The 16277-nt window shown below is 48.1% G+C and overlaps 2 protein-coding genes across 2 annotated transcripts in view; one reads left to right on the top strand and one right to left on the bottom strand.

Moving 5' to 3' along the window:
- The window catches only part of il11ra (interleukin 11 receptor subunit alpha), a 106493-nt gene extending 97029 nt beyond the window's left edge, over window positions 1-9464 (top strand). The window contains exons 11-12 of the mRNA XM_071342914.1: window positions 283-362; window positions 5801-9464. Coding sequence (XP_071199015.1) covers window positions 283-361 — 79 coding nt within the window. The 3' untranslated portion in view covers window position 362; window positions 5801-9464. The remainder of the gene's footprint in view (window positions 1-282; window positions 363-5800) is intronic.
- LOC139567695 (selection and upkeep of intraepithelial T-cells protein 5-like) lies at window positions 3688-13630 on the bottom strand. Its single transcript, XM_071389115.1, has 3 exons — window positions 13570-13630; window positions 9516-11891; window positions 3688-3788 (listed from the first exon to the last, which is right to left on the bottom strand). Exons 1-3 carry the CDS (start codon window positions 13628-13630, stop codon window positions 3688-3690), a joined length of 2538 nt encoding a protein of 845 aa, XP_071245216.1.
- Window positions 13631-16277: the final 2647 nt, after the last annotated feature.

The following is a 16277-nucleotide window of genomic DNA, read 5'->3' as shown; positions in this document are numbered from 1 at the left end:
ATCGGTCCTCATGTGGTGAGATAATATACCATTTATCTGGTGTCCTCTCTATCGGTCCTCATGTGGTGAGATAATATACCATTTATCTGGTGTCCTCTCTATCGGTCCTCATGTGGTGAGATGATAATATACCATTTATCTGGTCCTGGTGTCCTCTATCTCATATAATAAGATCCTTATACCTGTTATCCTAGGCTAAATCAGACACACTGTAATACACAGTTTCTATAGCAAAGTGAATTTAAACATGTCAATATTAATCTTATTTTGTTTTCAATATAGGGTGAGGCAACGGAGGCGGGACAATGTGACAAAACAGGAACTGACCTCAATGGTGAAGATGAAGTCCATGCCAATCTAAAGTGAGCGAGCCTTGACCTCTAACCTCTAACCCTTATCACTGACCTATAACCCGTATCACTGACCTCTAACCTGTAACCCTTATCACTGACCTATAAACCTTATCACTGACCTCTAACCCTTATCACTGACCTCTAACCCTTATCACTGACCTCTAACCCTTATCACTGACCTCTAACCCGTATCACTGACCTCTAACCTCTAACCCTTGTCACTGACCTATAACCCTTATCACTGACCTCTAACCTATAACCCTTATCACTGACCTCTAACCTATAACCCGTATCACTGACCTCTAACCCTTATCACTGACCTCTAACCAATAACCCTTATCACTGACCTCTAACCTATAACCCTTATCACTGACCTCTAACCCTTATCACTGACCTCTAACCCTTATCACTGACCTCTAACCCTTATCACTGACCTCTAACCTCTAACCCTTATCACTGACCTCTAACCCTTATCACTGACCTCTAACCTCTAACCCTTATCACTGACCTCTAACCCTTATCACTGACCTCTAACCAATAACCCTTATCACTGACCTCTAACCCTTATCACTGACCTCTAACCCTTATCACTGACCTCTAACCCGTATCACTGACCTCTAACCCTTATCACTGACCTATAACCCTTATCACTGATCTCTAACCCTTATCACTGACCTCTAACCAATAACCCTTATCACTGACCTCTAACCCTTATCACTGACCTCTAACCCTTATCACTGACCTCTAACCCTTATCACTGACCTATAACCCATAACCCTTATCACTGACCTCTAACCTATAACCCTTATCACTGACCTCTAACCCTTATCACTGACCTCTAACCCGTATCACTGACCTCTAACCCTTATCACTGACCTCTAACCCTTATCACTGACCTATAACCTATAACCCTTATCACTGACCTCTAACCTATAACCCGTATCACTGACCTCTAACCCTTATCACTGACCTCTAACCCGTATCACTGACCTCTAACCAATAACCCTTATCACTGACCTCTAACCTATAACCCTTATCACTGACCTCTAACCCTTATCACTGACCTCTAACCCTTATCACTGACCTCTAACCAATAACCCTTACCACTGACCTCTAACCCTTATCACTGACCTCTAACCCTTATCACTGACCTCTAACCCTTATCACTGACCTCTAACCTCTAACCCTTATCACTGACCTCTAACCTATAACCCTTATCACTGACCTCTAACCCTTATCACTGACCTCTAACCAATAACCCTTATCACTGACCTCTAACCCTTATCACTGACCTCTAACCCTTATCACTGACCTCTAACCTATAACCCTTATCACTGACCTCTAACCCTTATCACTGACCTCTAACCAATAACCCTTATCACTGACATCTAACCCTTATCACTGACCTCTAACCCTTATCACTGACCTCTAACCCTTATCACTGACCTCTAACCCTTATCACTGACCTCTAACCAATAACCCTTATCACTGACCTCTAACCCGTATCACTGACCTCTAACCTCTAACCCTTATCACTGACCTCTAACCCGTATCACTGACCTCTAACCCTTATCACTGACCTTTTAACCTGTAACCCTTATCACTGACCTCTAACCCGTATCACTGACCTCTAACCTATAACCCTTATCACTGACCTCTAACCCTTATCACTGACCTCTAACCTATAACCCTTATCACTGACCTCTAACCCTTATCACTGACCTCTAACCTATAACCCTTATCACTGACCTTTTAACCTCTAACCCTTATCACTGACCTCTAACCCTTATCACTGACCTCTAACCCTTATCACTGACCTCTAACCTATAACCCTTATCACTGACCTCTAACCCTTATCACTGACCTCTAACCTATAACCCTTATCACTGACCTCTAACCCTTATCACTGACCTCTAACCTATAACCCTTATCACTGACCTATAACCCTTATCACTGACCTTTTAACCTCTAACCCTTATCACTGACCTCTAACCCTTATCACTGACCTCTAAACCTTATCACTGACCTCTAACCTATAACCCTTATCACTAACATTTTAACCTGTAACCCTTATCACTAACCTCTAACCCTTATCACTGACCTCTAACCTATAACCCTTATCACTGACCTCTAACCCTTATCACTGACCTCTAACCTATAACCCTTATCACTGACCTCTAACCCTTATCACTGACCTCTAACCTATAACCCTTATCACTGACCTTTTAACCTGTAACCCTTATCACTAACCTCTAACCCTTATCACTGACCTCTAACCTATAACCCTTATCACTGACCTCTAACCCTTATCACTGACCTCTAACCTATAACCCTTATCACTGACCTTTTAACCTCTAACCCTTATCACTGACCTCTAACCCTTATCACTGACCTCTAACCCTTATCACTGACCTCTAACCTATAACCCTTATCACTGACCTCTAACCCTTATCACTGACCTCTAACCTATAACCCTTATCACTGACCTTTTAACCTCTAACCCTTATCACTGACCTCTAACCCTTATCACTGACCTCTAACCCTTATCACTGACCTCTAACCTATAACCCTTATCACTAACATTTTAACCTGTAACCCTTATCACTAACCTCTAACCCTTATCACTGACCTCTAACCTATAACCCTTATCACTGACCTCTAACCCTTATCACTGACCTCTAACCTATAACCCTTATCACTGACCTCTAACCCTTATCACTGACCTCTAACCTATAACCCTTATCACTGACCTTTTAACCTCTAACCCTTATCACTAACCTCTAACCCTTATCACTGACCTCTAACCTATAACCCTTATCACTGACCTCTAACCCTTATCACTGACCTCTAACCTATAACCCTTATCACTGACCTTTTAACCTCTAACCCTTATCACTGACCTCTAACCCTTATCACTGACCTCTAACCCTTATCACTGACCTCTAACCCTTATCACTGACCTCTAACCCTTATCACTGGTGTGGTGTGGACATTATCCCAGAAACCCTAGACCCACTCCAATTTGCAAACCGCCCCAACAGATCCACAGATGACACAATCTCTATTGCACTCCACGCTGCCCTTTTCCACCTGGACAAAAATAACACCTATGTGAGAATGCTATTCATTGACTACAGCTCAGCGTTCAACACCATAGTGCCCTCATAGCTCATCACTAAGCTAAGGACCCTGGGACTAAACACCTCCCTCTGCAACTGGATCCTGGACTTCCTGATGGGCCGCCCCCAGGTGGTGAGGGTAGGCAACAACACATCTGCCACACTGACCTTCAACACGGGGGCCCCTCAGGAGTGCGTGTTTAGTCCCCTCCTGTTCACCCACGACTGTGTAGCCGCACACCGACTCCAACACCGTCATTACGTTTGCTGACGACGTGGCGGTTGTAGGCCGGATCACAGACGACAATGAGACAGCCTATAGGGAGGAGGTCAGAGACCTGGCAGTGTCAGCAAGACAACGGAGCTGATCGTGGACTATAGGAAACGGAGGGCCGAGCACGCCCCCATTCACATCGACGGGGCTGTAGTGGAGTTGAGAGCTTCAAGTCCACATCACTAAGGATCTATCATGGTCCAAACACACCAACACAGTCATGAAGAAGTCACAACAACAACTCTTCCTCCTCAGGAGGCTGAAAAGATTTGGCGTGGGCCCTCAGATCCTCAAAAAGTTATACAGCTGCACCATCGAGAGCATCTTGACTGGCAACATCACTGGGGCCAAGCTCCCTGCCATCCAGGTCCTCTATTCCAGGCGGTGTCAGAGGAAGGCACTAAAAATGATCAAAGACTCCAGCCCCCCAAATCATAAACGGTTCTCTCTGCTACAGCACAGCAAGCGGTACCGATGCACCAAGTCTGGAACCAACAGGACCCTGAACAGCTTCTACCCCCAAGCCATAACACTGATAAATAGTTAGTTAAATAGTTAACCAAATAACTACCTGGACTATCAATACCTCAATTACCTCGTACCCCTGCACATTGACTCGGTACTGGTACTCCGTGTATATAGATGAGGGAAAAGGAGAGTCGGTAAGATAGAAGAGAAGAAAGGAGAGAAAAGAGAGGAGAGAAGGGAAGAGAGAAGGGAAGAGAGGAGAGGAGAGAAATGGGAAGCGGAGGAAAGGAGAGGAGAGAAGGGAAGAGGAGGGGAGGAGAGGAGAGAAGGGAAGAGGAGGGGAGGGGAGGAGAGAGAAGGGAAGAGGAGAGAAGTGGGAAGAGGAGGAAAGGAGAGGAGAGAAGGGAAGAGGAGGAAAGGAGAGGAGAGAAGGGAAGAGGAGGGGAGGGGAGGAGAGAGAAGGGAAGAGGAGAGAAGAGAAGAGGAGGAGAGAAGGGAAGTGGAGGAGAGAAGGGAAGAGGAGGAGGAGAGAAGAGAAGAGGAGGAGAGAAGGGAAGTGGAGGAGAGAAGGGAAGAGAAGGAGAGAGAAGGGAAGAGAGGAGAGAAGGGAAGAGAGGAGAGAAGGTAAGTGGAGGAGAGAAGAGGAGGAGGAGAGAAGGGAAGAGAAGGAGAGAGAAGAGAAGAGAAGGAGAGAGAAGGGAAGAGGAGGAGAGAAGGGAAGAGAGGAACAACACATAAATACATGTAATAATGCCTTTCTCTGACAGACAGGCCCTGCATAATGACAGAGGTCGGGTGATGAATATAGAGAAGACAGACAGACAGAGAGACATATATTATAGTTAGGGTTGTAGTAAAAAACGTTTCCTCTTCCCTTATTGTTACTCATTGGGTATTTATTATTACTTGTTTAACTTTTCTATTATTTCTCTAGTTTATTTCTCTCTGTGTTGTTGGAGAGGGCCCTAAGTAAACATTTCACTGTTAGTCTATACCTGTTGTTCACCAAGCATGTGACAAAGAAGATGTGATTTGACTAACCCCAACTCTCATCCACCCACAATACTGCTGAACCCTTCTGTGATCTCTATGAGTTGGTGTGAAGATGGCTTTTGTAGCCTCGTATTGTAGCCTCGTATAGTAGCCTCGTATTGTAGCCTCGTATTGTAGCCTCGTATTGTAGCCTCGTATAGTAGCCTCGTATTGTAGCCTCGTATTGTAGCCTCGTATTGTAGCCTCGTATTGTAGCCTCGTATTGTAGCCTCGTATTGTAGCCTCGTATTGTAGCCTCGTATTGTAGCCTCGTATTGTAGCCTCGTATTGTAGCCTCGTATTGTAACCTCGTATAGTAGCCTCGTATTGTAGCGTTGTATGAAAAAGAACAGTACCTTGCCTTAAATGGTGTAAACATATATCCATTAGCAGGGTCTGTCTGTCTGTCTGTCTGTCTGTCTGTCTTCTCTATATCCATCAGCCAGCCCTGTCATTATGCAGGGCCTGTCTGTCTGTCCGCTTCCTTCCCCCTTCTCTCCTATCCTCATCCCTTCTCTTATCTAACTTCCTCTCCTCCTCCCTCCTCTTCTCAGCCTAGGTTGGCCCCTCCTCTCAGCCCTTATAGGGCCCCTTGTCTCCACCAGGCCACACCCCCAACAGATGGGTGCAGCATCCACAAAACACTACCCACAATCCACCATGCTACCCGCAAGCCATCTGGAGCGTGTGCCGGGCCTGATCGCTGCCTGCCAACGAACAGACATGTTGAAACGAATGACTGACTCCTCCCACTGGAGTTTAACATCATCTGATTGGCTATGAGGCTCAACGCTACGTACTGTACAGTATGGAGCACCAACTAACAACAACCCCTGAACTTCACTGACTGAACAAGGTATAGGTTCTGGTCTCTACCTTTCACATAGTATTCCTTTCTGTGTACCTGATCATATTATGGTCCTTCATTCATTTCAAATGCAAGAAGTATCACAGGGCATTATTGTAGAGACCGATTGGCATTATAAACAGTTGTAGAGTGTTCATGAAGAGGGTATAGATAGATTGGCATTCTGCAGAATAGAAACTGCAATTCAGAGGAGAAGGAACTCCCTGCAAAACACGGCTGCTGCTATTGGTCATTGGATGAAAAGGAGGGAACAGAGTTCGGCCATATCCATGCTGGCCAATCACTAGCAGTGTCTGGATGACGTCATAACTTCCTGTATATCTGCATAGTTGCGTTAAAGGACTCAATGGAACACAGATGTCTTATTGACCAGACTGGAACACATTCAACAATCTGATCTAACTAAATAGATTTTTGTCAAATCTGTCATGATGTATGTATTGTAACAAGCTCACAATGTGGTTACTTACAGACTCCACCATACCAGACTAGACTCCACTAGACTAGACTCCACCAGACCAAACTAGACTAGACTCCACCAGACCAAACTAGACTAGACTCCACCAGACCAAACTAGACTAGACTCCACCAGACCAGACTAGACTCCACCAGACCAGACTAGACTCCACTAGACCAGACTAGACTCCACCAGACCAGACTAGACTCCACCAGACTAGACTAGACTCCACCAGACTAGACTAGACTCCACCATACCAGACTAGACTCCACCAGACCAGACTAGACTAGACTCCACCAGACTAGACTAGACTCCACCAGACTAGACTCCACCAGACTAGACTAGACTCCACCAGACTCCACTAGACTAGACTCCACCAGACCAGACTAGACTAGACTCCACCATACCAGACTAGACTCCACCAGACCAGACTAGACTAGACTCCACCAGACTAGACTCCACCAGACTAGACTAGACTCCACCAGACTAGACTCCACCAGACTCCACCAGACTAGACTAGACTCCACCAGACTCCACTAGACTAGACTCCACCAGACCAGACTAGACTAGACTCCACCAGACTAGACTAGACTAGACTCCACCAGACTAGACTAGACTCCACCAGACTCCACCAGACCAGACTAGACTAGACTCCACCAGACTCCACCAGACTAGACTAGACTAGACTCCACCAGACTCCACCAGACTAGACTAGACTCCACCAGACTAGACTAGACTAGACTCCACCAGACTAGACTAGACTCCACCAGACTAGACTCCACCAGACTAGACTAGACTCCACCAGACTAGACTAGACTAGACTCCACCAGACTAGACTAGACTCCACCAGACTAGACTCCACCAGACTAGACTAGACTCCACCAGACTAGACTAGACTCCACTAGACTAGACTCCACCAGACCAGACTAGACTAGACTCCACCAGACTCCACCAGACTAGACTAGACTAGACTCCACCAGACTCCACCAGACCAGACTAGACTAGACTCCACCAGACTCCACCAGACTAGACTAGACTAGACTCCACCAGACTAGACTAGACTAGACTCCACCAGACTCCACCAGACCAGACTAGACTAGACTCCACCAGACTAGACTAGACTCCACCAGACTAGACTCCACCAGACTCCACTAGACTAGACTCCACCAGACCAGACTAGACTAGACTCCACCAGACTAGACTAGACTAGACTCCACCAAACTAGACTAGACTCCACCAGACTAGACTAGACTAGACTCCACCAGACTCCACCAGACTAGACTAGACTCCACCAGACCAGACCAGACTAGACTAGACTCCACCAGACTAGACTAGACTCCACCAGACTAGACTAGACTCCACCAGACTAGACTAGACTCCACCAGACTAGACTAGACTCCACCAGACCAGACTCCACCAGACCAGACTAGACTAGACTCCACCAGACTAGACTCCACCAGACTAGACTAGACTCCACCAGACTAGACTAGACTCCACCAGACTCCACCAGACCAGACTAGACTAGACTCCACCAGACCAGACTAGACTAGACTCCACCAGACTCCACCAGACTCCACCAGACTAGACTCCACCAGACTCCACCAGACTCCACCAGACTAGACTCCACCAGACCAGACCAGACCAGACTAGACTAGACTCCACCAGACTCCACCAGACCAGACCAGACTAGACTAGACTCCACCAGACTAGACTAGACTCCACCAGACTCCACCAGACCAGACTAGACTAGACTCCACCAGACTCCACCAGACCAGACCAGACTAGACTAGACTCCACCAGACTAGACTAGACTCCACCAGACTCCACCAGACCAGACTAGACTCCACTAGACTAGACTAGACTCCACCAGACCAGACTAGACTAGACTCCACCAGACTAGACTAGACTCCACTAGACTAGACTAGACTCCACCAGACTAGACTAGACTCCACTAGACTAGACTCCACCAGACCAGACTAGACTCCACTAGACTAGACTCCACCAAACCAGACTAGACTCCACCAGACCAGACTAGACTCCACCAGACTAGACTAGACTCCACTAGACTAGACTCCACCAGACTAGACTAGACTAGACTCCACCAGACCAGACTAGACTCCACCAGACTAGACTAGACTCCACCAGACTAGACTAGACTCCACCAGACTAGACTAGACTCCACCAGACTAGACTAGACTCCACCAGACCAGACTAGACTAGACTCCACCAGACTAGACTAGACTCCACTAGACTAGACTCCACCAGACCAGACTAGACTCCACCAGACCAGACTAGACTAGACTAGACTAGACTCCACCAGACTACAGAGTCCCAGCGTTACATGACCCCCCCCCCCCCCCCCCCCATGGCCAAGACATCTACAGAGTCCCAGTGCTGAAAACCTTTACAGTTACCTGACCCCCCCCCATGGCCAAGACAGACTAATAATCAGGTTATCCTCTCATCGTCACCCATTATGAGAGGTATTTAAACACTTCAGATAAAAAACCAGCATGACATCAGTTCTCGTCCCTCCCATTTCCCAACATCACACAGCATCATTCTGCTCTGAATGACAGCGATAGTGATGTTATTTGTTGGTTCTTTACATCGCTGTGTAGTCATGGGAAACACAAGGTGCCTTTACTCAGACTTCCTTTCAGAGATGATTTCACAACTGTCATGTTCTCTCAAGCTATTACCTATGCATGGATCCTATTGAAGCTTGGTGTATGTTGTATTCTATATTAACCAACAGAATGAAATAGTTCCTATATATTATGTCTTTTTTTTTTGTTGTTGTTGTTTGTTGTTGAGATGTTTAGCTAAACTGTTATCTATGCACCGTTCTCCAGTCAATGATATGAAGCTCAAATACAGTATGTATATATTTCACCGTCTGTATTATGTTTGTCCCAAATGAAACCCTGTTCCCATAGTGCACCAGTGTTGACTAGGTCCACGGAGCTCTGGTCAACACTAGTGTACTCTGTAGAGATTAGGGTGCCAGTGTTGACTAGGTCCATGGAGCTCTGGTCAACACTAGTGTACTCTGTAAAGATTAGGGTGCCAGTGTTGACTAGGTCCACGGAGCTCTGGTCAACACTAGTGTACTCTGTAGAGATTAGGGTGCCAGTGTTGACTAGGTCCACGGAGCTCTGGTCAACACTAGTGTACTCTGTAGAGATTAGGGTGCCAGTGTTGACTAGGTCCACGGAGCTCTGGTCAACACTAGTGTACTCTGTAGAGATTAGGGTGCCAGTGTTGACTAGGTCCATGGAGCTCTGGTCAACACTAGTGTACTCTGTAGAGATTAGGGTGCCAGTGTTGACTAGGTCCACGGAGCTCTGGTCAACACTAGTGTACTCTGTAGAGATTAGGGTGCCAGTGTTGACTAGGTCCATGGAGCTCTGGTCAACACTAGTGTACTCTGTAGAGATTAGGGTGCCAGTGTTGACTAGGTCCACGGAGCTCTGGTCAACACTAGTGTACTCTGTAGAGATTAGGGTGCCAGTGTTGTCTAGGTCCACGGAGCTCTGGTCAACACTAGTGTACTCTGTAGAGATTAGGGTGCCAGTGTTGACTAGGTCCACGGAGCTCTGGTCAACACTAGTGTACTCTGTAGAGATTAGGGTGCCAGTGTTGACTAGGTCCACGGAGCTCTGGTCAACACTAGTGTACTCTGTAGAGATTAGGGTGCCAGTGTTGACTAGGTCCATGGAGCTCTGGTCAACACTAGTGTACTCTGTAGAGATTAGGGTGCCAGTGTTGACTAGGTCCATGGAGCTCTGGTCAACACTAGTGTACTCTGTAGAGATTAGGGTGCCAGTGTTGACTAGGTCCACGGAGCTCTGGTCAACACTAGTGTACTCTGTAGAGATTAGGGTGCCAGTATTGTCTAGGTCCATGGAGCTCTGGTCAACACTAGTGTACTCTGTAGAGATTAGGGTGCCAGTGTTGTCTAGGTCCATGGAGCTCTGGTCAACACTAGTGTACTCTGTAGAGATTAGGGTGCCAGTGTTGACTAGGTCCATGGAGCTCTGGTCAACACTAGTGTACTCTGTAGAGATTAGGGTGCCAGTGTTGACTAGGTCCATGGAGCTCTGGTCAACACTAGTGTACTCTGTAGAGATTAGGGTGCCAGTGTTGACTAGGTCCATGGAGCTCTGGTCAACACTAGTGTACTCTGTAGAGATTAGGGTGCCAGTGTTGACTAGGTCCATGGAGCTCTGGTCAACACTAGTGTACTCTGTAGAGATTAGGGTGCCAGTGTTGACTAGGTCCATGGAGCTCTGGTCAACACTAGTGTACTCTGTAGAGATTAGGGTGCCAGTGTTGTCTAGGTCCATGGAGCTCTGGTCAACACTAGTGTACTCTGTAGAGATTAGGGTGCCAGTGTTGACTAGGTCCACGGAGCTCTGGTCAACACTAGTGTACTCTGTAGAGATTAGGGTGCCAGTGTTGACTAGGTCCACGGAGCTCTGGTCAACACTAGTGTACTCTGTAGAGATTAGGGTGCCAGTGTTGACTAGGTCCATGGAGCTCTGGTCAACACTAGTGTACTCTGTAGAGATTAGGATGCCAGTGTTGACTAGGTCCACGGAGCTCTGGTCAACACTAGTGTACTCTGTAGAGATTATGGTTCTAGTGTTGTCTAGGTCCACGGAGCTCTGGTCAACACTAGTGTACTCTGTAGAGATTAGGGTGCCAGTGTTGACTAGGTCCATGGAGCACTGGTCAACACTAGTGTACTCTGTAGAGATTAGGGTGCCAGTGTTGACTAGGTCCATGGAGCTCTGGTCAACACTAGTGTACTCTGTAGAGATTAGGGTGCCAGTGTTGTCTAGGTCCACGGAGCTCTGGTCAACACTAGTGTACTCTGTAGAGATTAGGGTGCCAGTGTTGTCTAGGTCCATGGAGCTCTGGTCAACACTAGTGTACCCTGTAGAGATTAGGGTGCCAGTGTTGACTAGGTCCACGGAGCTCTGGTCAACACTAGTGTACTCTGTAGAGATTAGGGTGCCAGTGTTGACTAGGTCCACGGAGCTCTGGTCAACACTAGTGTACTCTGTAGAGATTAGGGTGCCAGTGTTGACTAGGTCCATGGAGCTCTGGTCAACACTAGTGTACTCTGTAGAGATTAGGGTGCCAGTGTTGACTAGGTCCATGGAGCTCTGGTCAACACTAGTGTACTCTGTAGAGATTAGGGTGCCAGTGTTGACTAGGTCCACGGAGCTCTGGTCAACACTAGTGTACTCTGTAGAGATTAGGGTGCCAGTGTTGTCTAGGTCCACGGAGCTCTGGTCAACACTAGTGTACTCTGTAGAGATTAGGGTGCCACATGGGAAACATGTCCTTTTCAACACACGATCATGTTGTTTTCATGATTCATCGTAATTAATCATGTTTTATGTGCTCATGTTTTCTGTGATAATGATCGACGGAAAGTGATTGTCTCATTGATAATCAAAGTGAACTTAAGCAATGTATTATTTTTTAAATTCAAACCCTGATTTAATAATAATATTTTCAAATCCAGTCGAATTGAACTTCAGACATAAAGATGTGTTTGTGATGGATAATGTTTGCCCTACCTCTAACAATACAATGTGTTATCTGTGCCAAAGCCTTGCTATGCATATAGAAAATGGCAACTTTTACATGAGTCATGAGTCACCCCCTAGATGTCCTTTAGAGGTCGTCCAGTTTCCATAACATACTGAATCCTACAGCTGTCACCCTTCAGTTTCCATAACATACTGAATCCTACAGCTGTCGCCATTCAGTTTCCATAACATACTGAATCCTACAGCTGTCGCCATTCAGTTTCCATAACATACTGAATCCTACAGCTGTCGCCATTCAGTTTCCATAACATACTGAATCCTACAGCTGTCGCCATTCAGTTTCCATAACATACTGAATCCTACAGCTGTCGCCATTCAGTTTCAATAACATACTGAATCCTACAGCTGTCGCCATTCAGTTTCCATAACATACTGAATCCTACAGCTGTCGCCATTCAGTTTCCATAACATACTGAATCCTACAGCTGTCACCATTCAGTTTCCATAACATACTGAATCCTACAGCTGTCGCCATTCAGTTTCCATAACATACTGAATCCTACAGCTGTCGCCATTCAGTTTCCATAACATACTGAATCCTACAGCTGTCACCATTCAGTTTCCATAACATACTGAATCCTACAGATGTCACCCTTCAAGTACAGTCAGTACAATTATACACAAGATATCCCATCAGACTATAGTAGCATTGAGACTCTAGGGTTAGGGTTGTTGTGATGGTTAGAGATAGGGTTAGGGTTGTTGTGATGGTTAGAGTGGGGTCTACCAGTGTTGTCCACATGGTCCTGTGGTGGGGTAGTGGGGTAGTCTACCAGTGTTGTCCACATGGTCCTGTGGTGGGGTAGTGGGGTAGTCTACCAGTGTTGTCCACATGGTCCTGTGGTGGGGTAGTGGGGTAGTCTACCAGTGTTGTCCACATGGTCCTGTGATGGGGTAGTGGGGTAGTCTACCGGTGTTGTCCACATGGTCCTGTGGTGGGGTAGTGGGGTAGTCTACCGGTGTTGTCCACATGGTCCTGTGGTGGGGTAGTGGGGTAGTCTACCAGTGTTGTCCACATGGTCCTGTGGTGGGGTAGTGGGGTAGTCTACCGGTGTTGTCCACATGGTCCTGTGGTGGGGTAGTGGGGTAGTCTACCAGTGTTGTCCACATGGTCCTGTGGTGGGGTGGTGGGGTAGTCTACCAGTGTTGTCCACATGGTCCTGTGGTGGGGTAGTGGGGTAGTCTACCAGTGTTGTCCACATGGTCCTGTGGTGGGGTAGTGGGGTAGTCTACCAGTGTTGTCCACATGGTCCTGTGGTGGGGTAGTGGGGTAGTCTACCAGTGTTGTCCACATGGTCCTGTGGTGGTGTAGTGGGGTAGTCTACCAGTGTTGTCCACATGGTCCTGTGGTGGGGTAGTGGGGTAGTCTACCGGTGTTGTCCACATGGTCCTGTGGTGGGGTGGTGGGGTAGTCTACCAGTGTTGTCCACATGGTCCTGTGGTGGTGTAGTGGGGTAGTCTACCAGTGTTGTCCACATGGTCCTGTGGTGGGGTGGTGGGGTAGTCTACCAGTGTTGTCCACATGGTCCTGTGGTGGTGTAGTGGGGTAGTCTACCAGTGTTGTCCACATGGTCCTGTGGTGGGGTGGTGGGGTAGTCTACCAGTGTTGTCCACATGGTCCTGTGGTGGGGTAGTGGGGTAGTCTACCACGTGTTGTCCACATGGTCCTGTGGTGGGGTAGTGGGGTAGTCTACCAGTGTTGTCCACATGGTCCTGTGGTGGGGTAGTGGGGTAGTCTACCGGTGTTGTCCACATGGTCCTGTGGTGGTGGTAGTGGGGGTAGTCTACCAGTGTTGTCCACATGGTCCTGTGGTGGGGTAGTGGGGTAGTCTACCAGTGTTGTCCACATGGTCCTGTGGTGGGGTAGTGGGGTAGTCTACCGGTGTTGTCCACATGGTCCTGTGGTGGGGTGGTGGGGTAGTCTACCAGTGTTGTCCACATGGTCCTGTGGTGGGGTAGTGGGGTAGTCTACCAGTGTTGTCCACATGGTCCTGTGGTGGGGTAGTGGGGTAGTCTACCAGTGTTGTCCACATGGTCCTGTGGTGGGGTAGTGGGGTAGTCTACCAGTGTTGTCCACATGGTCCTGTGGTGGTGTAGTGGGGTAGTCTACCAGTGTTGTCCACATGGTCCTGTGGTGGGGTAGTGGGGTAGTCTACCGGTGTTGTCCACATGGTCCTGTGGTGGGGTGGTGGGGTAGTCTACCAGTGTTGTCCACATGGTCCTGTGGTGGTGTAGTGGGGTAGTCTACCAGTGTTGTCCACATGGTCCTGTGGTGGGGTGGTGGGGTAGTCTACCAGTGTTGTCCACATGGTCCTGTGGTGGTGTAGTGGGGTAGTCTACCAGTGTTGTCCACATGGTCCTGTGGTGGGGTGGTGGGGTAGTCTACCAGTGTTGTCCACATGGTCCTGTGGTGGGGTAGTGGGGTAGTCTACCCGTGTTGTCCACATGGTCCTGTGGTGGGGTAGTGGGGTAGTCTACCCGTGTTGTCCACATGGTCCTGTGGTGGGGTAGTGGGGTAGTCTACCGGTGTTGTCCACATGGTCCTGTGGTGGGGTAGTGGGGTAGTCTACCAGTGTTGTCCACATGGTCCTGTGGTGGTGTAGTGGGGTAGTCTACCAGTGTTGTCCACATGGTCCTGTGGTGGGGTGGTGGGGTAGTCTACCAGTGTTGTCCACATGGTCCTGTGGTGGGGTAGTGGGGTAGTCTACCCGTGTTGTCCACATGGTCCTGTGGTGGGGTAGTGGGGTAGTCTACCGGTGTTGTCCACATGGTCCTGTGGTGGGGTAGTGGGGTAGTCTACCGGTGTTGTCCACATGGTCCTGTGGTGGGGTAGTGGGGTAGTCTACCAGTGTTGTCCACATGGTCCTGTGGTGGGGTGGTGGGGTAGTCTACCAGTGTTGTCCACATGGTCCTGTGGTGGGGTGGTGGGGTAGTCTACCAGTGTTGTCCACATGGTCCTGTGGTGGGGTAGTGGGGTAGTCTACCAGTGTTGTCCACATGGTCCTGTGGTGGGGTAGTGGGGTAGTCTACCAGTGTTGTCCACATGGTCCTGTGGTGGTGTAGTGGGGTAGTCTACCAGTGTTGTCCACATGGTCCTGTGGTGGTGTAGTGGGGTAGTCTACCAGTGTTGTCCACATGGTCCTGTGGTGGGGTGGTGGGGTAGTCTACCAGTGTTGGTGTTCAGTCTGGTTGGATAATGTCATTATCTATAAAGGTAAAGGTAAGTCGATTGTTTGTTTGAAGAGAAGCTTCAAGTCTGTTTCATCACAATGCTCTTAACATCTTACCAGAAATAGGCTGACAGATTCTTCTGCAGCTGTGGTATCATCTCTGCCTCATCTTCAAAAGGAGGGAGACCTTAGCCGTGATTATCAGTTTTGGCTCGAGGGCCACATCGGGATTTTGAAATTCAACAGCGGGATGTATTTTTGGGGGACCAATTGTTTGTTATAATCAATTTGCGGGGGCCTCCCGAGTGGCGCAGCGGTCTAAGGTACTGCATCGCAGTGCTAGAAGCGTCATTACGGACCCGGGTTCGATCATAGCTGGCCGTGACTAAAAGACCCATGAGGCAGCGCACAATTGGCCCAGTGTCGTCCGGGTTAGGAGAGGGATTGGCTGGCCAAGATTTCATTGTCCCATTGCGCTCTAGTGACTCCTGTGGCGGGCCGGGCGCAGTACACGCTGACACGGTCGCCAGGTGTACGGTGTTTCCTCCGACACATTGGTGCAGCTGGTTTCCGGGTTAAGCGGGCATCGTGTCAAGAAGCAGTGCGGCTTGGCTGGGTCAATGTTCAACTGCTTGGGCTCTTGTTCCTGTTATTTGAATATTATCTCAAAAGTATTGTGGAGCTCCTGCACCTAAATATAAACAGTACTGGCAACCAAAATGAGTACCGACACCTATTTCAATCCATGTCAAGCACTGGGTATATGTAATAGCAATTCTCTTCCTCGTGAGAATAGGACATCCTACCACAGGACACTGTCACAACACAACATGCTTGTTTGTTTGAAGCTCTTTTATTATTGGTAAAGACAAACAAATTTATTGGGAAAATGGGATATAATTGTGAAAA

This window comes from Salvelinus alpinus, chromosome 1 (assembly GCF_045679555.1).
Source record: "Salvelinus alpinus chromosome 1, SLU_Salpinus.1, whole genome shotgun sequence".
NCBI classification, from domain to species: Eukaryota; Metazoa; Chordata; class Actinopteri; order Salmoniformes; family Salmonidae; genus Salvelinus; species Salvelinus alpinus.
Note: the sequence above shows the minus strand (reverse complement) of the source record. Positions and strands in the feature narration are given on the sequence as shown.

What these genes read in the sequence shown, in the direction of transcription:
- LOC139567695 (XM_071389115.1), bottom strand. Translation starts at nt 13,630, where the DNA reads ATGTGGACAACACTGGTAGACTACCCCACCACCCCACCACAGGACCAT. An exon ending in GGACCATGTGGACAACACCG is followed by an intron (nt 11,892 to 13,569) that starts GTAGACTACCCC and finishes TAATCTCTACAG; the next exon opens with AGTACACTAGTGTTGACCAG. An exon ending in CGTGGACCTAGTCAACACTG is followed by an intron (nt 3,789 to 9,515) that starts GTGCACTATGGG and finishes TCCTCCCTATAG; the next exon opens with GCTGTCTCATTGTCGTCTGT.